We start from the raw sequence: 25,896 nt of genomic DNA, 5'->3' as shown, positions 1-25,896 counted from the left end.
AAGTCCCCTGTCATACTGTTATACAATACTTTACTTTTCTATTTTAAAGAGGTCTTCTAAGAACCAGCTATTCTCTGCACAAATACAAAAGACTACCATAACTTCACAAAAGGAACACATTATAGTTTAAGGAAACAGAATGCTATTTAGTTTTGCCAAGATAGTTTGAGAAAATAAGTAGACCCTAAATTTGGACAAAAGCTGGTTCTCAAAGTCAGGTTGCATATTTATAAATTAAATAAAAAATGTACTATGGAAATCACTATTTACAAGAATACTACAACAAATGGTTTGATAAGTGAAGTATCATCTCATAATTCAGATCTTTGTATTTCAGGTTTAAGGTTTAACTATTACCTGCTATAAATGATTGGAGTTTTTGAATCCAAGTTGTTGAAAAATCATTGAGAAAGCTTATAGCTTGTTCTCATGATTGCATTCTTAGCTCTTGGGTAACAAAATTCCACTGTCTTTTGTATCTAGCCTATAAAGAGAATATAATCTTGCTTGCTAACAGTTTTTCAGATTGTGTAAAATGGCTACTTGATCAAGAAATGTAAAGAGGTAAAGTAGTTTGATGGGGCAGCCAAAATTTCACCAAAGTTTGAATTCCAAGATTTGAAAATCAAAATGACTTTCTCTTAATTATGGTGAAAGACCTAGAATATCAGCACAATATTTATTACAGTGATCCTCTACCTTCCCTAGCTAGCTAGCAGCAGTGATCTCTCTGGCTAGAGGTGAAATGATTGTTAAGGCAGAACGTGAGGGTGAGAGTGTGGTAATGAGGAGGCAGTATTAGGTTTGGAGGAGAGAGAAAGCCTACCTTATTAGCAGTGACAGCTAATGAGCACTTATGTGCCAGGCCCAGTGCTAAGTTTTACATATATTATCTCATTTAAGCTTCACAATAATCCTACGAGGTAAGTACTATTATCATCTCCATTTTACAAGAGGAAACAAGCTCAAAAGGTGAAATGACTTACCTAGGCCCAAAGCTCATGAGAACCCTAACAGCCAAGGGTCTATCCAAACTTTACGAAGTGTTTATCATCACAAGAGTTTGGGAATCTTCTAAAACATGAGATACAGTCCAGTACAACACCACATTGTGTAAGGCGCTTTATTACTGGGCATTTATAATGGAACATGTCCATGTGACGACTAATTTGTCTGCCAGAACTACCGCTAAGCTTTAAAAAAGATGCCTAATGATTACTAGTTATCTGTACAGTTTTTAATGGACACTTACAAAAGCTAACTAAACAGATTTAACTTAATTAAAATAACCAAATCTGTCAAATAGCTAGGTATTTCAAGGAGAAAAAGGAAACAAAAATACCAAAGAAGCTCAAAAAAATAAAGTGAATAAACTTGAAAATTTCAAAGACTCACTTAGCAGCTAAACTTTCAGGTATAGGAGCTTTTATAAATTGTTTTCCCCTTTTGTCACAGCTCCCCACATATGTCAACAAAGGTTTTTTTTGGAATCATATATATGAGCATAAGAAATGAAAACTTTTGTCCCTCCAAATGGTCTTGAGGTTTTATTCTCTGTTTGTAAGATTTGTGTCTGAAAAGTCTAATTTTTATATATAATAAGCTCAATATTTTTTATATATAAGCAGCTCAATAATAAAATACAGAAGTACCTACCTTTACTGGAAATTTCAACTGGTTGTACACTTCTGAAACAAGGAGATTGTGGCTAAGCGTCTTTCTCATCTTCATAATTCGAACAATTGCAGCATCAATTTGATACTGTCTGTCTTGAAATACTCTTTCTGTGGTGCTTGCTTGTTCCTCAACCTAACAAAAAAGTTTTAAACTTAGGAACTGTACCTGAAGTGAAACTTGATTACTTATACAAATTGTACATTTTAGGGACATGACACAGTTAATGCTTTAAATATGCTGAACTACCAAAAGAAACCTTATAAATACAGACAAGGACAGATAAAACCCTACAAACATAACTCCTATCTGTCCTAATGTCCTACATCAATGAAGTAATGCCAATATTAGTTAATATAAAAATACCATCTTTGAGCTGCTTTTCTAGAAAGAGACAGCTGATGAAGAATTTATCATTTTCTTTTACTCTCTTCTCAAAATCTTAATGTGTCACAAGAGGTTATTGACCAGATTTCTGTGTGACATTAGCTTATCTGTAAAAGTGACTGATTCTGACATCTGACTCGAAGTATGATACTAACCAGCTAAGCTAACCAGTGTCAAACTTTTTTTAACATTTTATTTTATTGTATTTTATTTTTTGGCTGCCTTGGGTTTTCGTTGCTGCGCAGGCTTTCTGTAGTTGTGGTGAGCGGGGGCTGCTCTTCGTTATGGTGTGTGGGCTTCTCATTGCGGTGGCTTCTCTTGTTGCAGAGCATGGGCTCTAGGAGCGCAGGCTTCAGTAGTTGCGGCTCGCGGGCTCTAGAGCACAGGCTCAGCAGTTGTGGTGCACGGGCTTAGTGCTCCGAGGCATGTGGGATCTTCCCAGACCAGGGATCAAACCCGTGTCCCCTGCATTGGCAGGCGGATTCTCAACCACTGTGCCACCAGGGAAGTCCCAAATTTTTTTTTCATTGATTTTTATTTTGTAAAATATAAATCAGAAACACGCAGTTAAAAAAAAGTCAGTTAACCAATTCTAATGCTAAAGCAAGAATGTTCCTCTTTAGCATCTAAATTAAGAGTAGTTTGGGCTTTTCTTTTTCTTTTTTTTTTTTTTTGCAGTACGAGGGCCTCTCACTGTTGTGGCCTCTCCCGCTGCGGAGCACAGGCGCCGGATATGCAGGCTCAGCGGCCATGGCTCACGGGCCCAGCCGCTCTGCGGCATGTGGGATCTTCCCGGACCGGGGCACGAACCCGTGTCCCCTGCATCGGCAGGCGGACTCTCAACCACTGCGCCACCAGGGAAGCCCCGGCTTTTTTTTTTTGCCTCATCACTTGGCACGCGGGATCTTCATTCCCCCGATCGAACCTGTGCCCTCTGTAGTGGAAGCACGGAGTCTTAACCACTGGATTGCCAGGGAAGTCCCTAGTTTGGGCTTTTTGCAGTTAGTTTCTTTCTGATACAGCACATGTTTTAAAATAACACAGTAATCTAAGGGAGTATCACACCTTTGATGTGAATGTTAACGAGACAGGAACTTGTTTGCAACCTTGACTTCTATCCCTATTATAAAACTTTTTGTCAAGTACTGCATTAAACCTTGCTGGAATTGAAACCAACTGGTTTCAGGAAATGCTGCAGTTGTTGGTTTCCTTAATAAAAGTCTCTTACAAATTCAAATGGTAAAAACAAACAAAATATTCACTGTTGATCAAAGAAACACTAACTGAACCTTCCAATTTTTCACCAAGCAAGCTGGCAAAGATTAAGAAAAGAAAATATAGTCTTTAGTGCTGGCAAGGGCACAGTAAGACAGGCACTCACATTAGACAGTGTAAATTGGTCCAATCTTTCTAGAACACGAAATGGCATAATGTATTAAGACTCTTAAAATGTTCACACTCTTTAACACAGAAAATCTACTTCCATGATAAATTCGTAAGGAAAGGATCAGAGAGATTAAGATTTAGGTACAGAGATGTATCTTGCTGTTTTATTTACAATACTAAGAAGTTATGAATTTAAGTACCCAACAATGGACGCTGAATAAATTATTATAACTGTGTAAAAGAATATTGTGTGGCCATCTGCCATTTTATAAAGATGCTTAATGGCATGGAAAAATTCTAAAGACTTGGGGCTTCCCTGGTAGCACAGTGGTTAAGAATCTGCCTGCCAATGCAGGGGACACAGGTTCGAGCCCTGGTCCGGGAAGATCCCACATGCCACGGAGCAACTAAGCCCATGCGCCACAACTACTGAGCCTGTGCTCTAGAGCCCGCAAGCCACAACTACTGAGCCTACGTGCTACAACTACTGAAGCTCATGCGCCTAGAGCCCGTGCTCCGCAACAAGAGAAGCCACCGCAATGAGAAGCCTGCGCACCACAACAAAGAGTAGCCCCCACTCGCCGCAACTAGAGAATGCCTGCGTGCAGCAACGAAGACCCAATGCAGCCTAAAATAAATAAAATAAATAAATTTTAAAAAATTTCTAAAGTCTTAATTTAAACACACAAAAAGCAGGATATAAAACTATCAGGCCCAATTGTGTACACCCCCGCCCCCTCAAAACCTGCAAAATCAAATACTGAAATACACTGAGCTAGATATAGGCATAGATAATGTTAATGTTAGTGGTAGTATTCTAGGCTAAAATCTTCTTTATAAATCTTTATTATGAACATATATAATTCCAGTACATTAGAATGAGGAGAATGCAAAAGAAATACCGTTTCTTTCATCTGAATTTGATTGATCTTTATCCTGAAAAGTTTGTGCTTGAAATCATCATTACAAATGAACTTGTCACCATCTTCAATATCTTTACCCTTTGGATTTTTCGCCAGAACTCTAGCTTTGCCACAAGCCAATGACTGCAGTGTTCTTCTTAACTCTCCATCCTCTGAAGAAGAAAGAAGAGTGGCTTAGTTATTTGTTATTAACTCATCAACACACACAGCTACATTCAACCTCAATCTAGCTTCTACCCCACCCATCTATTAAAACTGTTTCCTTTTTCCCCCAAGATCATGAACAACTTCCTCTTTGTCCTATCCAATGGCTTTTTTCCTGGTCGTCCTCTAAAGGCTTCAATTATCATTCCGAGTGGATAACCACCACATCTTCAGAAATGACATCTCATTTTCCCCAGTCCTGCATTTAAAGGATACCTCCAGCTGGCTCTTTTACTATCATCAATTTTAGTATGTCCAACATTTTATTCATCATCTTCCCTATAAAACTGTCTTCTTTCCAACTGTTAGTTATGAAGCTACCAACCTCCTCTGGTGAGAATCCCTGGAATCATCTTTTAACTCTTCCCTCTCCTGCATCCTCCACATATCTAGTAGTTGCTTCCTTAGAGATGCTTCGTCTCTCTTCTCATTGGCCTCATTCTAGTCTAAGCTTGTTATCACTTTATGCCTGAATTACCCCATTAGCTTCTGGACTGGAATCTCTTCATCCTTCAAGCTGCCCTACTATCTACTGATTATAGGCAAGCTGCCCAAATAAGTCACTTCCAATATGTCACACACTTGAGATCCTACAATGTATGTTTCACTTGCTAGATTTGTAAGGCTCTCCATATCTTACCTATCTAACTTTGTATCTCACTACTCTATGCTGCAGTTAAACTTTTTATGACTCCTGCCCACACTGTGCTCATTCCTTCCTCCAAGCCTTTTCTCATGGTATTTCCTCTTGCAACATATGCCTTCTCCCTAACTTAAATCTGAAGGCCCAGACCAAGTCCTACCTCCTTCATGAAGGCTTTCCCAATTGTGCCAGTCCACAGTTATCTCTTGCTTCACTGAACTCCTAACATACTCTGTCAGCACCACAGATTGGTACTTATTGGTTGTGAAATTAAGTGTCACTTCTCCCTTTCCCCATGGTTATAAGTGCCGAGGAGGGGGATTATCCCTTTATAGTCCCCCAGAACTCTTAACCAAGTGGAGTGCACATAGTGGACACCAAATAATGCATGCTAATCAAACGATTCAACACAAACCTATTCCGGTAGCCTGCTTGATCTCTTCTAAACTGAACTCTTCTCCCTCATTAAACATTAGCAGCACCAGTGTTTGAAAAAGAGAGACCTGGAGTTCCTTTTTACCCTGTTGGAGAAACAACAGTGTTTAGCCATCATTTTTTTTTAAATGCATGAAAATTAATCAAATAACTAATCTCTTACTGGAAAAGCATTTTTCAATTAGTGGATTTAGAAACTCGGATTAACATTATCCAGAAAAGCCAGTATGTTCAGTGTAGGGTTTAGGTGTGATCCTACCTAAAACAGGAGAAAGGATTGGGTGACCTTTCTCTTTTTTTAAGCCTTATAATTAAAACAACAAAGTAATGAAAATTAATAACTCAGTTTTATGTGTCATTACAGATATTTATCATGAGCAACAAGAAATCACTATTTCAATGCATTTTCAACTCTTCTGATTCAGATTAGTCATGAAAAGCTGTAGGATTTTTTGAAATTGATATAAGAACTGTTCCCCTTGGGCTTCCCTGGTGGCGCAGTGGTTGAGAGTCCGCCTGCCGATGCAGGGGACACAGGTTCGTGCCCCGGTCCGGGAAGATCCCACATGCCGCGGAGTGTCTGGGTCCGTGTGCCATGGCCGCTAAGCCTGCGCATCCGGAGCCTGTGCTCCGCAACGGGAGAGGCCACAAAAGTGAGAGGCCCGCATACCGCAAAAAAAAAAAAAAAAAAAAGAACTGTTCCCCTTAACGCCCACTCTATTCTCTAGCTCCCAGCAACAAGAAAAGAAGTTTCCTGTCAAGAAGTGGCAGCGTGAATTTTGCATCCACAGGTGGGGAAAGGGTGTGGGGGAAAAGGGTTATTGGTTTTGGTTTTGCAGCAGGGCCCAATCAACTGTGGAAAAGACCACATTCTTATAATATACACAGGGCTGTGACAAGCTATCACTATCTCATGCAGATATTCAGGACAAATTTATAAAACACCTTAAACCTTCAAATTAAGAGGGATGACCTCAATATCAAAGATGAAGGTGAAAACTAAGTTTGGGGAACATCCACTTACCTCTTTAAATTCTGCCTTTAGCACACAGTGTCCTAGGGTTGACTGCCACTGAAGTTTCCTGCCACTATGTTTGCCTAGGTAAAAGGTCTTGAAAATCTCCTGAAGTTTTACCATCTACAATAAATAAAAAAAAGCTTTATTTAAGCTCTGTATCCAATATCACGTTCACCACTTTTTATATTTACCTCATGTGTAAAAATTTCTGGAAGTTTTAAAGACTATACAGAGCAGGTCCACTGATCACTTTGATGTAAGGTAATAACCACCAAATCTAATGGCATTAATCAGTCTTTACACTCTCTGATCTGTCTGCAACATTTTATCATCCCCTCTTTTGAAACATTCATCTCCAATGTCTTCTGTGTCTCTGCAACATGCTGGTTCCTTTATCTCACTATTGCTTCTTCATTGGATTCCTTCACAGGTACCTCTTTCTACCACCTACCAAATGTGAGCCTTTTTCAAAGTTCTGCCTTAGGCCTGCCTGTTCTTCCTGTTTCCACATTCTCCCTCTTAATGAGGGAGATCTGCTCCCTGGGCTTCCATGATTATCTCCATGGAGGACTCTCAGTATCTATCTCTCTAGCCTTAACCCTTTTCTAAGCTTCAGTCCTGGGTTAAGATATTTCCCCAGGAGTTAGGATGGATTTACTCAAGCATCCATCACTCAGCAGTCCAACCCCCAGGTGATATATGGCCAAGAATTTTTGAGAGCCGGGCAGAGTGATGGGTACAATCTGGGGAACTGAAAAAAGAGTCAAGGAAATTGGCCCTGAACTCAGAAACTTGGCATCTTTAGCTATGCTCTAATGATATAAGTACAAGAGTAATATAAATAAAAGAGTAAAGTATTAAAAACAGTTGACATTTGGTGGTGGCGTGCTTACTGACAACAAACTTTTAAAAAAGTACATATTTTTCAATGATAAGCAAAATAGAAATGCCATGTATTTCTATGCTTATAACTCAAGTCCTAAACAGCAACTCTTACCTCTGGTGGTAAATGAACTTCCATAGGCACATATGTTGGCCAATAACCCATCGTCAGGATATTCACAGTTAGTTCAATATTCCCAGGTACATTCTGGTTCTGCATATACTACAGTAAGATCAACACACACACTGAGATCTTAAAAAATAAAAGGGCATACATTTCATGCCATAATAATGACCCATTTAAGAAGTTCCCCATTACAAAACTACATGTGAATACTGACGATCTTTAAAATAAAAGGCAACTATTAAAAGGACTATAAATGAAGCCTATATTAAGTGCACTAGAAAAGTACACTGGGTAACATTTTGCTACAATGGCACACAAAGATCATGTGACTCTGTTAGAGGCATTAACGACTTAAATAAATAATTTCTCACATACAACTGGGCTGTTATAGGATTTCTTCTCCATTCTTTTCCCCATACCACCTGCAGTCCCCATCTCTGGAGACCCCTATGTGGCTTGGAAAACCTGGCAGCAACCCCCATTCCTCACCCTACCAGCCAGCCCAAGTCTCCGGTTTTTCACTTGCTCCACTGCCTGTTTGCAGGGGGTGACCTGAAATGGGGAAGGAAGAAGGGGAAAGGGCAAAGCAAATAAACCCTATTCTGTAGCTACTACAGGACCCATGATCCTACTGACCCTGATCTTTCTCTTGAGTCTTCCACTCTCATTTCCCAGCGTAGCAATATAGTGGTAAAGAAGTCATTATTAAAACCCTAGGAGAGGGCTTCCCTGGTGGCACAGTGGTTGAGCGTCCGCCTGCCGATGCAGGGGACACGGGTTCGTGCCCCGGTCCGGGAAGATCCCACATGCCGCAGAGCAGCTGGGCCCATGAGCCATGGCCGCTGAGCCTGCGTGTCCGGAGCCTGTGCTCCGCAACGGGAGAGGCCACAACAGTGAGAGGCCTGCGTACCGCAAAAAAAAAAAACCCTAGGAGAGGAAAATCTACTTTGCTATCACTATTACCTATAATCTCAAATATTTCAAAACCAGCTTCTACCAACACCTGCAAAACTATGGATCTAGCTTTTCATTTCCAATGTCCCTAAAGGCCTTATACAACCACTCTATCACTTCTCCTCCCTCCCCATCACCACCTTTGAACATGCAACTCACCAACAGCGATTAGATGCTAGAAGCCCTGTTCTCACTAGCTACAGCTTTTCTTGTCCTTACTTCTGTTCAATACATTTTATTTCTATTTTTGTGTGTATACTGAGAATAAATTTTGAAGTAGGTCAAATATACTTACATTTCATTCGTGATTTTTTTCCTCTACTGTGACTATCATCTAAGTTGCTATGAAGTATTTACAACAAATACATGTTTCTATTTATCCTCTTCAGTACAAACCAAAGTAAGGAGATAACTAAATACATTTAAGTTGGAGGAATTAAGTAAGAGTTTAACTCACTTTTACCTGTTTGAACTGAATCATGATGTCTTTAGAAAGTTCCATGTCTTTAAACATTCCTTCAAGTTTGCTGGTGAAAGCAGCTCCACATTCTATTAAAGATGTTTGTACATTTACAGTATTTTAAAGTGGTAAAAACACAGAATTTAGAATTGAAAACATGAAATATAACACTTCCTTTAGCATGAAATATGATCTGTAACTATTCATAAGAACAAAAAAATCCTTACCCCAAAGGGTATGCCCCACTAATTCATTGTCAAGTCTTTAATCCTGTAGTAACCTTATCTACTACTTAGGCATAAGATAAATGGGAAACTTTTATACAAATAATAAAATAACAATGCTTTATTTTTTAAAAAATCACAACAGCTCTGGATATGTAAATAGGTTGGAAACCTAATGAGCTTAATCAATTTACGTTTTTATCATACGAACATACAATGATTGACAAAAGAGGCAACTGACTGAAAGAGTAAAAACTAAGCTAACATTTTCTCTCAGAAATCAAAGAAGAAAAGGAACAGAAAGAATGACAAACATACCATGTTTAAGTTTGGACAGCATTGATTTTTCAGCATCCACAGATGCACTCTTCCCAACTAACAGGCGCTTGGCTAAATCTTTCTTATAGAAGGCCTCAAAAACATCCTTGCCTATGTTAAATAATAAAACACAACTCTCATAATACTCCAATATAAGGTTTTGACAAAATTAACTCAAAGTGCTTAATAAATCGCACCATTACTCCAAGTTATTTAAATTTATAGATTTTATCCAAGTTTGCTAAATGCAAGAAACATTAGAGGTAGATTTTTGTGCCAAATCTTTCAAAAGTTCTTTGCTGTAAAGAATTAAGACTGAATTAACTTTTCTTTAGAAAAGCTTTAGTCAACTAGTAGCTTTAGCATCAATACTCTAGAGATTAAAATAAGTAGCAAAATTCAAGGTTCTTAATAGTGGAAAAGTCAAAGCACAAGGCAATTAAGTAACGTTCCTCAAGTACCCCAATAAATTAAATGCAAGGAATGTAACAGAATTTTAAATAGCTTACCCCCAAATAAATATACCTTCTAGGTTGGTTATACTCGCTAGTTTCTCTGTTGAGTGCTTTGTTTTAAAAGAAAAATATTAAAACAAAAATACGTACCATAGATAAATCTAAATATAATCATAATCTTATCCAACATTTTCTCAAGTTCTTCATCTGTAGCTTCTTTGTTGCCTGCGCGAAGCTTTGAATCTACATACTTAGCTAAAATGGGGGGAAAGTTTGTTGTTTAGTGATCATGGGTATCCATGAGGTACTGGTCACTATAAATACCAAATAGGAGTATGATATACTGACTTTTTCAATGTTTCACATGTATACATGCATTTTTAAAACAGTCTCCAAAGTCAGGGAGACCAAGTGACTTGTTCAATGTCACAGAGCTAAAAAATACAAGAGTCTCAATTCAAACCCAAGTCTTCTGGCTCCACATCTAACGTACTTTCTACCATACTGATGCTTACTAAAATGGGATATGCGGGATATGGGTACCCCGGGGGCGGGGGGTGTATACAGCCCTGTGCTGGGGTCATCAAAGCCATTGAAAGACACGGCACATCTTCTGGAGTATTCACTTTACACTGATGGTAGGCAATCTTAAACCCTTTTCTATTAAAACAAACCAGATACATTACAGAGTAAGAGGCAAATTTTGCAAAAATTTTAAGGGTAAGTAGTAAACCAACAAAATTTCATCCTTTTGGGACTTCCCTGGTGGCGCAGTGGTTAAGAATCCACCTGCAAATGCAGGGGGCATGGGTTTGATCCCTGGTCCGGGAAGATCCCACACGCCACAGAGCCACTAAGCCATGTGCCACAACTACTGAGCCTGCGCTCTAGAGCCCATGAACCACAACTACTGAGCCGACGTGCCACAACTACTGAAGCCCACGCGCCTAGAGCCCATGCTCCACAACGAGAAGCCACCGCAATGAGAAGCCCGTGCACTGCAACGAAGAGTAACCCCCGCTCACCACAACTGGAGAAAGCCTGCGCACAGCAACGAAGACCCAACGTAACCAAAAATTTAAAAAAAAAAAATTTCATCCTTTTGGCGAAGGACCTTCTCAGCTACCTCCTCCTCGACATTAAGGGGTACCCAGGTGGGAAAAACTGAGAACTGAAGTATACCACACCTTTTACTCTAAATGGGCCCAGATTATTAGGTTTATTTTCATCCTGGACATTCTACCTTTCTCACTGGCAATTGTAATTTTGTGCTATCCTTTCCTGTAGCCCTATGTGTGGGCCTCGAGAAATGGCACCCTGCCTCACCTCTAAATTGCAGGAGGCTTGTAAAACAGCTATCAAGCTTTTTATAAATAAAAGTAAATAGGGTCTTACAAAGAAAGACCATGTTTGTGACATGTGGGTTTTGAGATATTCTTTAGTGTGAAGGACTTATTCCTTGCATCCAGCTTCTTAGAAACCACCAAGTATGCAACTCCAAATAAATTAGGTGTTAATATATAAAACCTTGTCAAAATTTCAGGTTAACTGGAATTTTATGAGTAAAAGAAGAACATTAAAGAACTGGGAAAAGGGACTGGAGAAATACCTATAAGTTCAGCAGGTTTGTTTGGTCTTTTGTTAATGAATGTTTCAAATGCTTCTTTCATGGCGTTGATAAATTTTTCATTCTTCAGGAAACAGATATCAATTATATGGTCAACCTTATCTTTAAAATCCAGCAATTCCTGAACCATGGTTTTATCCTTTTCAGGATTAATTACAATAGTGCTACCAAATGCCTAAAGAAACAAAAATGACTTTTTATTAGAATTTAATTATCTGCAATGAAAACAATCCCCCAAATCATATTTTAAGTAGATACACATACTTTAAAATCCCAAAAAATTAAGATAAAGCTGGCTTTGAAGTCAAGAAAATAAAAAAATAAAGTTATAAAACATTCAGACTGATACCATTCATCTATAGTCATAAAATAAGTAATGGCCACTGGCTATATAATATCATAATGGGGCATTATTGTAGAAGTCTCTAGGGTCTTTTTCCTACTTTTAAAGAAGTCAGGTTGAATTTTTGAAAACCAGCAATCTGCCTTCAGTGTAAGATCAAAGAAAGGAAAGAAATTTGGATCCAAAAAAAGCCCTCTTCCTTTTTCCACATTCACTGCTATAATTATTGGAGCTAGAAATCACATCAGACATCAAGAAGAGAACTGTTTTATTGCTAATTTGCCACACAGCTATCATTCTCAGGTTGACTGTTCTCAAAATGCCCATTACTTTAAAAAAAAAAGGATCTAACAAATAAGAAATTCTTGCTGATATGTACTCTAGATGTATAGATTATAAGCCATGAGAGAGAAAAAAAACAGGTTAATGTTAATACCTTAATGTATTCAATCCATTGCTGCAAGAGAACCTGAACGCCACCTCGAACTCTACTGAAGAGCTGATACAGGAGAGATAAATCTTGAATTCGGTTTTCATCAAGGAGGCTATTTAAACCTGAATTTTGAAACATTTGGTATTAAAAAAGTGAACAAAAGTGTCAGATATTTTAATGAAAAATAAGTTATTGTGATACTGGTCTGAACTATGACTAGTCTGAGATTTTAATACAGAGATGTGCTTTGAATTAAACTCAAAGAAACAATCACCTTTCCAAGTGAAAACTAACTATAGGGAACTTTATATATAAAAACAAAAATTGTGTAATGGTTTGTACCATTTAGCATAGTAGATGAGATGTATAAACCAACTTATAAAAATTGGTTTACATAAATACACATTATAAATACCTCATATGTGCAATAGCCACATTATATTTGCATCAGTATACACATGTATATATATTTCAGAGTATTGGATATGGCCTATGGTATATCAAAAACCATGCATCAATAGGCCAAGTTTAAATGAAGTTCTAAAGTATTCGATTTTCAGAATGAAATAAAAGTGTAACTGCACTAATGTACTAAAATACCTTAAACAAAAGAAAAGATGGCTGGAGAGAAAGGTAAGACTTTTTTGCCTATTTGTAGCATTGTCAAAGTAAAATTCAGGGTATACTCATAGATCACTTAGGATTAATAGAATGCTTGGTTTTATATGCTAGAAACAAAAACATTTCAGTGCAAAAAGGAACGCATTTCCTTATTACTGCAGTCTTAAAAATTAAATCAAGAATTCCCCAATTCCCACTGTTTCTTTACTGGAGTTGGTAGTTTGCTCTCATCTCACTCCCTGTATCTTTAAGTTAAGGAAACAGGCACCTCCTGAAAGTATACTGTGATGAATAGGGAAAAGGGGTTGTGTCCCTCCTCAGAAATGCAGCCACACGCTACCAAACTTTTAAAAGGGCAATCTTTAAAAATTTTTCTACTTGTTTGCTGCTACCATTTTAAAAGTAATCTCTTATTTGTAAACTACCAATTACCTTTCTGAAGAATCGCTGTTAAGTGTTCACCTAGAAGTTGTTTTTCCACAGTAGCAATTAATGACTTTCTACAAGGAAAAAAAAAGTTTAGAACTATTGACTTTGACTTTGCTGAAAATTTATAGTCTCTCCTGGGGGCAAAAATCAAATAGCTCATTATAGGTTAATTTCAATATTCCTATTCCTATGTATAAATTTATTGTGCTCAGAGTTACTCTACTTTATGACTAGAAGGAAAACATTGCATATTTCAGAATTTGTTACATCACAAAATAAATATTTTAAGGGTCTTGCTATGGCTGGCTTTTCCCAAATTTCTCTGCTTTCATTAGGAAAGTAAAGAATTTATCTGTGCTGCTTATAGGAACTCCTTGGTTGGTAAAATTCAGGAAAGCACGGAAATACTTTCTCCTATGAACACCCACTGAATTTTAATCGGCCTGAAGATTTCAAAGATCACATCAGCTTGTAATACTATTTTTTAATTACATCCTAAACACATATAGACAACGAATTATCAAATCCTTGATTAAATCTAATTAAGTAGGGAAAATAACAACTCGAAGGTTGCATTATGAAAACAATTGTTAAAGACTCAAGACACCTGAAAATAGTTACTAACATGTTTGGGGATGCCCAAAGTGCCTTAAGTGATTCAACAACACAGGTTAAGGCTATTAGGCTGAGCATGTAATACTTACTGGGTGGTCTGATCTAAGTAAGTAATAAGTCTGTCTGCTTCTTCTTCTAGACGTTTGTTAACATGATGAAGATATTCAGGAACCTACAAAGATAGTTTTTTATATTATTGTTTTCCTCCCCATAAATCATTCAGAAAATGTCAACTCCAAAAGATCCCGGGAGCAGCCCTGTCAAATGTGACAGGGTTGAATCATATGTAAAATTATAGGTAGAGTTTATGATCCAGAATTCTGGCCTTTAAGAAGAGAGAAAAGAAAGGAGCACCTAAGTGAGAGAAAAGCAGCATAATGATGGGAAGATAAATGCAAAGGGTAGCTTATGTTCAATAAAGTAGGGTCTATTGTGAGACACAGTGGATTTATTAATCACGATTTTTAAATACCTCTCTTTCCTGCATTAATTTTTGGCCTTCGGCTGCGTAGAGTCGGTTAGTTTCTTCCAAAAATCGTTGTTCAAAAGAATCCTGATAAATCTGGGAAGGGGTAACAAAATAAAGGAGTTCAATTATCCAATAAATGTTTATTGAATGCCCTTAATGGGAACAGCACTATGAGTTTGGTTTTTATTTTTTTGGCCATGCCTCGCGGCTTGTGGGATCTTAGCTCCCCAACCAGGGATCGAACCTGGGCCCTCAGCAGTGAGAGCATGGAGTCCTAACCACTGGACCGCCAGGGAATTCCCTGAGCTTGCTTTTTAAACATCAAATTAGGGATAGCAATCAGCTCTGTAGTAAGTGAAGTAGTTGACTTACTTGCAAATCAGAGAGCATGCTTAAAAGGCTTCGGAGTAAACTTCTATCAATTGCTTCACCATTCCTTTCCCTCTCAATCAAAAGAAGAATGCCATCAATTGTCTTATTCTGGACTTTCTGATCACTTATAATATGAGCCCTAAATAACTCCAGTCCCATATCCCTAAAATAAAAAAATATATATAATCTAAATTAATTGACGACAATACCACTTCTGGAGAGGCTTGCTTAACTTCTCACCACATGTTAATTAGGGTTCCAGGCTTTGAAGCAGCAATTGTAAAAGTATAAAATCCACACATTTAATTTTAAATAACATTATTAGATTAAAGCATACAGGAAACTCATTTTATCTTTAATGAAAACTGAAGTTAAATTCCCAATTTCCTCCATAACTAAGTTTTATTGTATGATTTTCTTTGGTGGATTTCTTCTTCGGTCAAATCAAGAGGCAAAATTAGTTCAAAGCTATAAAATGGTCTTCACTGTACTGGTAATGAAGGCTTAATTGCTCATTTGTCATCTGGCTTCAGTACTCAAAAATCAGTAAACTCTGATAACTGCTGTAGGTAGATGCTAGGCACATGGTGGGGGGAAGAGCTCATTGTACTCTTCCGTTTTTGTGTATCCATGGAATTTTCCACAATAATGTTAAAAGATAATGAGTGAAATCTTGATCAGCAACAAAATGATGCACACTCAGACAATCCAGAGCAAACTGTAATCCCCTTGGCTAACACAGAAACTTCTTCATAAGTTATTATATGCCCAGGGAATGTTAGCTATCTCCAATATTAGCATAGGCAAAACATAATTAACAAGGTAAAACTGCTATAAACAGAAGTCTAGAAGCCAAATATGAGTTTTCAGGAGAATATTCACAGTATCACTCTCTTCTATTAGTGTAATTAAGATTTGACTATGATTTGTTACAAATCTTTTCATATTTTTTTTCTGGTATCCTTACCAAATGGAGGGTAGCATTGAATTTTGAAGAACGTAAGTCCTATCCAGAAACAAAAAAATGCTCCTGATCATGATCTGCCAATGAAAAGAAGAAATCAAACATTTTTTTATATTTTGTGAAGCTGAAATATTTTATAAAACAAGATTGCAGGGTTTACTTGTATATATACTAGACTACTAGGATCAAACATACAGATAAACACATCTACCTGAGAATATGCCCACACCATTTTTATTAAACTATTAATAAACCTTAATTCTTGCTGTAGTTTCCAGAAAAAAAAAGACACTTAAAATGGTCTATGACTTCTTTGCAATCTGAGAAGCAACTAAAAATAAAAACAGAATAAAGGGGCATACAATTTTTCCTCAGCAACAGTCCTCAGGGTGAAACTGCCTTAAATTGTATACATGGAATTTTGGGTGGGTGGGATGGATTTAAGATTTTTAATTTGCAGAATATAAGGTTTAAAATAATACCAGATTAGGGAAAAAGGAAAAGGTTGTGATCTGAATAAGCTAAAATGTAGAACCATCAGACACCTTCACAAGTAACCAAATAGCGAGTGGGATAGCCATCAAGACTGACAGGCAAAATGTAACTTTTTTAATGAGATAAATACTTTTTGCTTAAGTGTTACAAAAATAAAAATGATCACAAGGTGCAAGTCATTCTAAAATACTGGTTTACCTGTAACTTGCAGTTTTAAAATAGAAAACTCAACCAAAATTAGTTTCAGTCCCCCCACTGCAAAGCTTTTAAAACTAGCATTCCTGCATTTGCAGAAATTTTAACTACAATATTTAGCTGAAATGTAATGCTTTTTCCATCTTACCATTTGTCTGCAATGGTTTTGCCAACATCTATCGATCTTCTTTAGAAAAAGAACACTATCCAATGAATCCGTGAGATATACGTTAAGGATATTTTAAAAGTGCTTAGTACAAGTAATATATGCAAAGTAAAAGCACATTTGTCTTCAATATGGAATGCCCTAGGTACTAAATGAAACTAAACAGCACTTAATTATGAAACAAAATGCTACTTCTTAAACTGTAAAAACATGTTAGATTCCACTAAAAAAAAATACCTCTAAAAACAAGTCTTAGTGGGACTTCCCTGGTGGCACAGTGGTTAAGAATCCACCTGCCAATGCAGGGGACATGGGTTCGATCCCTGCTCCGGGAAGATCCTACATGCCGTGGAGCAACTAAGCCCATGCACCACAACTACTGAGCCTGCGCTCTAGAGCCTGCGTGCCACAACTACTGAAGCATGCACGCCTAGAGCCCATGCTCCGCAACAAGAGAAGCCACTGCAATGAGAAGCCCGAGCACCACAATGAAGAGTAGCCCCCGCTCACCACAACTAGAGAAAGCCCGCACGCAAGCAACGAAGACCCAAAGCAGCAAAAAAAAAAAAAAAAAAAAAAAACCAAACCAAACAAAAAAACTGTCTTTGAAAAAACAAAACAAACAAACAACAAAAAAAACAACAAGCCTTAGGGACTTCCCTGGAGGTCCAGTGGTTAAGACTCTGCACTTCCACTGCAGGGGGCATGGGTTCAATCCCTCGTCGGGGAACTAAGATCCTGCAAGCCGCTAGGCCAAAACAACAAAAAACAAGTCTTAGACATAACTGAGCATTGTGTTTTCAGTTTATTATTTCCCAATTATCTTTCCTCAAAAAGAGTAAAGACATAAAGACATTTTATTTATTTACATTAATAGTACAATGTAGATTTGGACCCTAATTAGAGATAAAAAGTCAAATTTTGCATCTTCTTACTCTAGAGGCAAGATGAACAAAAAATAAATCTACAAAACACAGGCATTCCATTTCAAGCTGGGTTTAAAAGTGAGGGACAGAGAGGGAGCGATAGATGAAAATACAAGGGTTTTTGTTTTTAAAAGGATATTCTCTGAACTGATGAATTTGTGCTTTGATGTGATCTTCACAAATCTGTCTCAGCTGTTTGTACAAGTTTGCAGAAATCTTGTAAGAACAGAGATTTTCCACAGCCTGCAAAATTAAACACATACTTTCTTACGGAGTGAATGGGGTGGGGAGGGGGGATTTCTTGATTACTTACATCAAACTCCTATTATTTGTTATTTCTACCATGTCGACTTATTAAAAAGGATTATTCGTCCATTTAAAACACAAGGTAAGGGCTTCCCTGGTGGCGCGGTGGTTGAGAGTCCTCCTGCCGATGCAGGGGACACGGGTTCGTGCCCCGGTCCGGGAAGATCCCACATGTCGCAGAGCGGCTGGGCCGGTGAGCCATGGCCACTGAGCCTGTGCGTCCGGAGCCTATGCCCCGCAACGGGAGAGGCCACAACAGTGAGAAGCCCGCGTACCGCAAAAATAAATAAATTAAAAAAATAAAATAAAATAAAACACAAGGTAAAATAGCAAAATATCAACATGGGTAGTGAACTTTTTTCATAACCAGTGTACTATACCAACCCCCCCACACACAAATTAATACATTTATTGTGGCAGTACAAGTTAAGGATGGAGGGAATCAAGCCAAATTCTCACCTTGTGAAGACCAATTTGTAACAACTGCTACAAATAAATTCTGTCTTGTTCTTAAAAATGTTAATTGTTTTCATAAGCAGAATTCCATTTTGAGTTTGAAAATAATTTCACCAATTGTTTATTAGATGGGTTGGGTGGTCCAACCACCACTGAAATAAAATTTACTTATACTTTCTTTGGTTTTCTTGAACAGAGCAATGCAGAATTTATTGCTAGCAGTATTATAATGAGTATGATATAATTATACACAGGGATTTTTCTCCAACATTGCAGCTTAAGAATATTTAAATAAATAGAGGTTTTAAAATTTGCACAATGGGATAAACATTAATTACTAAAGAAATACTGAAGTTTTACTTCATTCTAATAGTTGAATTGGTCTTTTATACTCAGATCCCAAAAGGACAAACTTGAGATTTCAGTGAGTTTCTTCTTATGTGCATCAAAAGACTTTCAAATTTAATACAACAGGCATGGTAAAACTCTTTGGATGAACTCTGATATAATCTACAATTCCAACTAGTAATGACTTAAGTATAACACCAGGATTTTTTTCTCACCACAACAGAAGGCAAAAATTCCATTAAAATTGACTCTAAGGGACCATCCAAGTCCTGTTGGTTGGAGTGGAATTTTATAAATATGTAGTTGGAAGTCATATTCCCAGCATGCAGGTCCAGCAAATAAACTAGCAAATGAAAAGAAAGCTTAAAGGAAACCACTTATACCAAAGGAGGAAAGGCACTACACCTTACCAGGAAACAGCAGACCACTTAGATATAGCAGCTAAGGAGGTATAAGAAGGCTAAGTCTCTGCTGGCCACCACTTTCCATGGGGCCTTGGGTCAGGCCACAAATGCCTAAGGGTGTGTTTATGATTATTTCATGTGCCTGACTGGTTCACATTAGTCCTCTATGGACTCTCTCCCTTCCTCCTTTAGTAGTCTTCTCATTGTATCTTGGTGTTCCTTTTGAGTGACTAATTTTCTCAGCATTTCTCATTTTCCTGCTTAGATTCTGTCTTTGTATTTCACCTTCTCCACATTTCCCACCTGCAGTACTTTTCCGAGTCCTCCTTCACCATTCCCTTCTGCTGTGCTACTCTTTCTTCCATATATTAGTTCTCATTGCATCTATTTATCTTCTTACACAGATACCATATTCCCTTACTACTCAGCTAGGTTCCACTTCTTCCAATAAGCTTTCCTTAATTGCCTTGGCTACCAGTGACTCATTTGGCCCTATCACCAATCATACCACACTGACTTGTCCCTGAGTCAATACTGTATCTCTTAATGTGTATATCCTGTCCCCCAACTCTCCTTAATGACAAAAAGAGACCATGTACCTATATGTTCTTTAATACTTTTTGGGCTTTGAACCAGGTGAATATAGTAAATATTCAGAAAACTAATGTACCTATAACTAGCAATGTGTCCTGCACACAGAAGGGGCTTACAGCATAAGGAGAAAACTGGTCAGAAAACATATAATTACAATACACTGTGTTGGGTGCTATGATGGGGATAAGACAGAGGTGAGGTCCCTAACCCAATCTTTAGGGCAGAGGCAAATCAGGAAAGGCTTCCTGAGCACAAGTAAAGAGGTGGAGCCCCAAAGACCCAGGGGGAAATAGATAAAGAGCTTATGGGAATAGTGAGAAATAAGAGAATTAAGCTGGTCTTCATATGCATACAGCTTCAGCTATGTTTAGTTGGAGAGTGGTTTAAGATATGAGAAGCAACAACAGAAGGAAAGGGAAAGGCAGGAGGATCTAAGGTGAGTTTTGAAGGTCAAGATGGAAGAGAACATCCTGATTCCCTAATTTAGCCTTGACTGCTTAACATATAGACCAGATCTAGTAATTTCCGTTCCTTAAGAACTTTTCCATCAAGCTCTTCAGGTACCATTTATGAAGAAATCCCATAAGTGGTATAAAAAAATACAAAGGACTGAATGGTGTGGTGCATGGTCTACTATCATTTATGTAAAAAAAAAGAAAAGAAAAAATTAATTTAAAAAATCTCCACACAGTTGTTTTAACACACATGAACCATTTCTGGAATGATACACCCAATTATGTTTGTCGAGAGGGGAATTAGCTGGGGGAGCAGGGTTGGAGGATGGAGTGGAAGTGAAACTTTTTACTACATGCTCTGTAATACTTTTGGGGCTTTGAACCAGATGAATATACCAACTGTTCAAAAAACTTAAGTACTTGCCTCCCCCAATAAAACCCTATCTTCCCCACCACCATACTTTTTAGCATGGCATTCAAGGCTCAATATTACCATTATTTTACTCTCATGTCTGTCTATAATCTTCCATACACCCCGTGATCTAAATACTCTGCTTTGCTCACTTTCAAGCAAGGTTTGTTTGGAGCAATCATGTGTGCCTAAACCAGTGGCTTCCAAAAGTTTTTGACAAGCCACAGTAAGAAATACATTTTATGTCACAATCCATTATACATAAATTTTATGTAACTGAAACAAAATCTTCATGAAACTGTATTTACCATTACTATGTGTGATGTACTCCGATATTTTCTATTTTACCTTTTTAAAAAAATGCTGGTCACAAACTACTAATTTCATGAGCCTACTAGAATAAAAGCGCCTTAGGGGCAAGGACTAAGTGATCTCTATATGCCCATGGCATTTGTCCAGCTTTGCACACAGTAAGCAGTCACTGATTCAACAAGAATGGGGTGCTTACTAAGTACTCTGTCCTGTTAGGTGCTGGGATAGAAACATGAATAAGTGTTAAATCACTGCTGAGGAGCTTGAGGTAAACTCTATTTTATTCCAGATCTTTGCAAAGCACTTTTAGAAATGTATCATTTTACATTTCACTGAACACTCTGGAAATCCCTGGAAGTTTGACCTGGTATAATTATAACTAATATAACCTTGTTTCACAGGTAACTATTTGTATTAAACATTCTGGATAATTCTATAAGTCTCTTAAATAAAACTATCTTTTACTTAAGCTCCCAATCACTACTGGTTAAATATGCTGCCTTAAATCCTTTTTGCAGGTAGTCGGATATAAGATAAAAACATTCTAATAAGGTTTTAACTTTTATTCCTCCAAATCCCAGCCCCTTTCCTCCAAAATTCATACACTGCATCAAACACATGTTTGTCTGAAGAAAAAAAAAAACTCCTAAGAAAATATAAACGTGTAGCAAATTAAATGCAAAACTATAGTTCCTGAAATTTGCAGAATATAAGATTTAGAAACAGCAAAGGCACATAAGCTTGCATTTGGGACGAGGAAAAGAGTGGAAATGAGGGTAAGAAGACTAGAATAAAAAAATGAAGAGGATTAAAATAAGGATAAAAAATACAAAGAATGCAAAAATAAATGGTAATGGAGGAAATCTGGAAAATTTTCTGATTTAGCAACAACAGACACTTAAGAAATTAAATTCCCACCAGGGTGCTGAACTTTGGTCACTGGTCTAACAGGTTGGGGCTTATTTTTCAAACCATAATGTTTAAAGAGAGAAAGAAAAGCACACCACAAAACTTTTCAACAACTGATACAACAATAAAACTCAAAATTATGTCTTTTTACATCTAGTAAAAATGCCTAAAATAAGATAATCAAAATATATCAAAAACTAAGAATTTGCAGAAAGGAAGCCGAACAATGAAACGTAAATTATTTCTCTTTTTACATCTAGTAAAAAGAGCTTAAATAAGACAAATTATCAAGGACTAAGAATTTGTAGTTGGGATAAATAGCAGGGATAGTATTAACAATTCAGTAAAAATAGGAGTAATAGTAACGTGACAGACTAAGCTTAAACACATCAAAGGTTAAACTTACAGAACACAAAACCTAGTCATCAACATAGAATATAATAGCTTGTCACCTCTGCTAAGAATCTACTACCTGCTCTCCACTGACTGCTTAAGAAACCCGATTTTACAATGGAAAATAACCTATACTCAGATGGATGCACTATTTGCTTCCAGTCTTGCAGTCATGTACTTGATGAATGAATCATTAATTGAAAGGCTCCGTTATTTAAGATTTATTTCACAAAAAGCTAACCAAACAAGAGTTCTCATTATTAATGATGAAATTATTTTCATCGGAATTGAAGTATGGACTAAGCTTACCTTCAAAGATAATAGCTAAAACTTTATACTAAGAATAAATGTAACACTCATACAGAAACCAGCCAGCTCCAAAAAAGGTAGCTGATTTAAAAACACTACACAGCTATTCACACAAGGCTGAGAACATGAGGAAAATAATCCCATTACTTAAAATATTACTTAGTAAAAAAGTCACACACCAAAACCAAGATTCCAACTATTAAGATACTACATATAAAAACAAGACACATTCTTGGGGCTTCCCTGGTGGCGCAGTGGTTGAGAGTCCACCTGCCGATGCAGGGGACACGGGTTCGTGCCCCAGTCCGGGAAGATCCCACATGCCATGGAGTGGCTGGGCCCGTGAGCCATGGCCGCTGAGCCTGCGTGTCCGGAGCCTGTGCTCCACAACGGGAGAGGCCACAACAGTGAGAGGCCCGCGTACCGCAAAAAAAAAAATAAAAATAAATAAATAAATAAACAAGACACATTCTTGAGCAGTGCAGAGGGACACTGTTCCTAGAGAGTTCTCTTTTTCTATTATTTTTTCAATTTGGCTAATGATGTTTTCTGATGCATATTTGGGATGTAATCTATTTATCAGCCAGCTGTTCTGGCCCAGTGTGGATTTAGAATTTAAAAACCTGTGTGTGGGGGCTTCCCTGGTGGCGCAGTGGTTCAGAGTCCACCTGCCGATGCAGGGGACACGGGTTCATGCCCCGGTCTGGGAAGATCCCACATGCCGCAGAGCGGCTGGGCCCGTGAGCCATGGCCGCTGAGCCTGCGCGTCCGGAGCCTGTGCTCCGCAACGGGAGAGGCCACAACAGTGAGAGGCCCGCGTACCGCAAAAAAAAAAAAAAAATTTAAAAACGTGTGGCTTTAGAGCTGTATAATAAAACATAATCTTAAACATACCTTTTTTAAAGACCCAAGTACTACTTATCATCATCATCATTGATGACACGGTCATACAGCAGGCAGTGTAGTAAGTACGTTTTTGCAGTATTTTATTTACAAATGAACAACCCTGCCATATAGGTAGTCTCCCCATTTTGCAATGAGGAAACCAAGGCTTAGAGAAGTAACTCACCCAAAGTTATCATGAGTGGCAGATCTCAAATCTAAGGCAGGCTGAACAACTCAAAAGTCAGTGCATTTAACCATACTCCTATCTGTAGTCAATCAAAAACAAACAAGCAAACAAACAAAAAACCCCAAACCAAAACAACATGAACCACTGCATCACTCTTAACAGGATTTCAAGGTTGTGGAGGAAAGATAATTTTTAAACTCAGGTACAAGTCACACTTTAAATCACTTTTAAAAGACAACATTTACTTATTGCAAATATACTCAGAACAGCACGTTCTTTTCTAGAAATTAAAAACTTATGAGGTAGTATATGCAATCCACATTAGGGAAGACTTCCATGCTTAAACCTTAAAGCAAAATGGTTTTTCATTCATAGAAAAAGTTCTGCATAGACATATGCCAAGTAAGTGTTTACTTCAGGGACGGGGTGGGGGTGATGAGGAGTTTGGAGAACTTTTGTTTGGTACACTACATACTTCTATATTGTTTCAATTTTAGAAGAGTACTTTTAAATTACATTTCAACCTGTTAAAAATCAAACAAGCACCTGAAATCCAGATGGTATGAAATAATTTTACTCCCTTTATCCTTTTATCCTCTTTTTTGAACTTGAACACCTCAAAATAATCTTTCTGAGAGCAATCCCAAGGAGCATTTATAAAATTAAGATCAAAAACAGCAAAAGAGCTAGAAACAAATGCTTTTGAATTTATTATCACAGAAGTAGTACAGTATTATGAAAAATGAAGAGTGAAAAGTCGTAACACTAACTTTAGGCTAAAGAAAGGCAACTGAACAACAGCAGGTAAAAATTCTGAAGTACAAGAAAGGAAAAACACAAAAAAATGTGAGCTATGAGCTCTTGAAACACAAAGGGATTTAACAGAATCAATTTATCAGGAAAAATATTTTTTTAACCCAAAAGCTCTAGAAAAGTATTCAAGGTAAAGTAAATAGGGTTCATTAGCAACTACAATCAATATGTTATAAATATGGGGACTTCCCTGTTGGCGCAGCAGTTAAGATTCCGAGCTCCCAAAGCAGGGGGCCCAGGTTTGATCCCTGGTCAGGGAACTAGATCCCACACGCATGCTGAAACTAAGAGTTAGCATGCCACAACTAAAGAGCCCGTGAGCCGCAACTAAGGAGCTCGCCTGCCGCAACTAAGACCTGGAGCAACCAAATATATAAGTAAATAAATAAATAAAAATGTTTTAAATGTCAGAAATATGAAATATGTAAAGTAACACATTACTGAAATTAAAGATGCTGTACACCAGCATATCCAAAGAAACACCATATACATGCACAAATGAAAAAAATTACCTTTTTAAAATTTATTTATTTATTTATTTTTGGCTGCATTGGGTCTTCATTGATGCGTGCGGGCTTCTTCCTACTTGCAGCGATTGGGGGCTACTCTTCGCTGCAGTGCGCGGGCCTCTCATTGCTGTGGCCTCTCCCATTGCGGAACATGGGATCCAGATACGCAGGCTTCAGTAGTTGTGGCACGGGGTCTCAGTAGTTGTGGCTCGTGGGATCTAGAGCGCAGGCTCAGTAGTTGTGGTGCACGGGCTTAGCCGTTCTGCGGCATGTGGGATCTTCCTGGACCAGGGCTCAAACCCATGTCCCCCAGGCTTCCCTGGTGGCACAGTGGTTGAGAATCTGCCGGGGACACGGGTTCGAGCCCTGGTCTGGGAAGATCCCACATGCAGCAGAGCAACTAGGCCCGTGAGCCACAACTACTGAGCCTGCACGTCTGGAGCCTGTGCTCCGCAACAAGAGAGGCCACGATAGTGAGAGGCCCATGCACCACGATGAAGAGTGGCCCCCGCTTGCCACAACTAGAGAAAGCCCTCCCATAGAAACAAAGACCCAACACAGCCAAAAATACATAAATAAATTATTTTTTTAAAAAAAGTAAGAAGACCCAACTGTCTTTAAAAAAAAAAAAACATGTCCCCTGCACTGGCAGGCAGATTCTTAACCACTGCGCTACCAGGGAAGCCCCCCAAAATTACCTTCTTTGATGACAGAGTTTCTTTTCCTAAAGTAAGACTATTTGCTTCAAACACTTCACTACAGAGGTATGTGAAGTGCTGTGGTGTATTAGTGAAAGTGCCCTGGACTAAAAACTTGGGCATCTCGGTTTAAGTGCCCTGCTCTGCCAATACAGGACTCT

At 38.0% G+C, this 25,896-nt stretch overlaps 1 protein-coding gene across 2 annotated transcripts in view; it reads right to left on the bottom strand.

Moving 5' to 3' along the window:
- The window catches only part of CUL4B (cullin 4B), a 33,711-nt gene that overhangs the window by 2,876 nt on the left and 4,939 nt on the right, over nucleotides 1-25,896 (bottom strand). Inside the window, exons 4-20 of one of the 2 annotated variants that reach the window (XM_060086919.1) lie at nucleotides 17,885-17,988; nucleotides 16,802-16,871; nucleotides 15,967-16,040; nucleotides 15,000-15,162; nucleotides 14,631-14,720; nucleotides 14,248-14,330; nucleotides 13,547-13,614; nucleotides 12,497-12,615; nucleotides 11,700-11,892; nucleotides 10,241-10,345; nucleotides 9,636-9,746; nucleotides 9,097-9,182; nucleotides 7,668-7,775; nucleotides 6,677-6,790; nucleotides 5,633-5,738; nucleotides 4,350-4,522; nucleotides 1,657-1,809 (exon numbers count right to left, since the gene is read on the bottom strand). In XM_060086919.1, the coding sequence (XP_059942902.1) occupies nucleotides 1,657-1,809; nucleotides 4,350-4,522; nucleotides 5,633-5,738; nucleotides 6,677-6,790; nucleotides 7,668-7,775; nucleotides 9,097-9,182; nucleotides 9,636-9,746; nucleotides 10,241-10,345; nucleotides 11,700-11,892; nucleotides 12,497-12,615; nucleotides 13,547-13,614; nucleotides 14,248-14,330; nucleotides 14,631-14,720; nucleotides 15,000-15,162; nucleotides 15,967-16,040; nucleotides 16,802-16,871; nucleotides 17,885-17,988 (1,920 nt within the window). Of the gene's footprint in view, nucleotides 1-1,656; nucleotides 1,810-4,349; nucleotides 4,523-5,632; nucleotides 5,739-6,676; nucleotides 6,791-7,667; nucleotides 7,776-9,090; nucleotides 9,183-9,635; nucleotides 9,747-10,240; nucleotides 10,346-11,699; nucleotides 11,893-12,496; nucleotides 12,616-13,546; nucleotides 13,615-14,247; nucleotides 14,331-14,630; nucleotides 14,721-14,999; nucleotides 15,163-15,966; nucleotides 16,041-16,801; nucleotides 16,872-17,884; nucleotides 17,989-25,896 lie in introns of both variants that reach the window. The other variant, XM_060086918.1, reaches the window with a different exon arrangement.

The sequence above is a fragment of the Mesoplodon densirostris genome, chromosome X, assembly GCF_025265405.1.
Source record: "Mesoplodon densirostris isolate mMesDen1 chromosome X, mMesDen1 primary haplotype, whole genome shotgun sequence".
Lineage (NCBI taxonomy): Eukaryota > Metazoa > Chordata > Mammalia > Artiodactyla > Ziphiidae > Mesoplodon > Mesoplodon densirostris.
The sequence above is the reverse complement of the archived record's forward strand: the minus strand, read 5'-3'. Positions and strand labels throughout refer to the sequence as shown.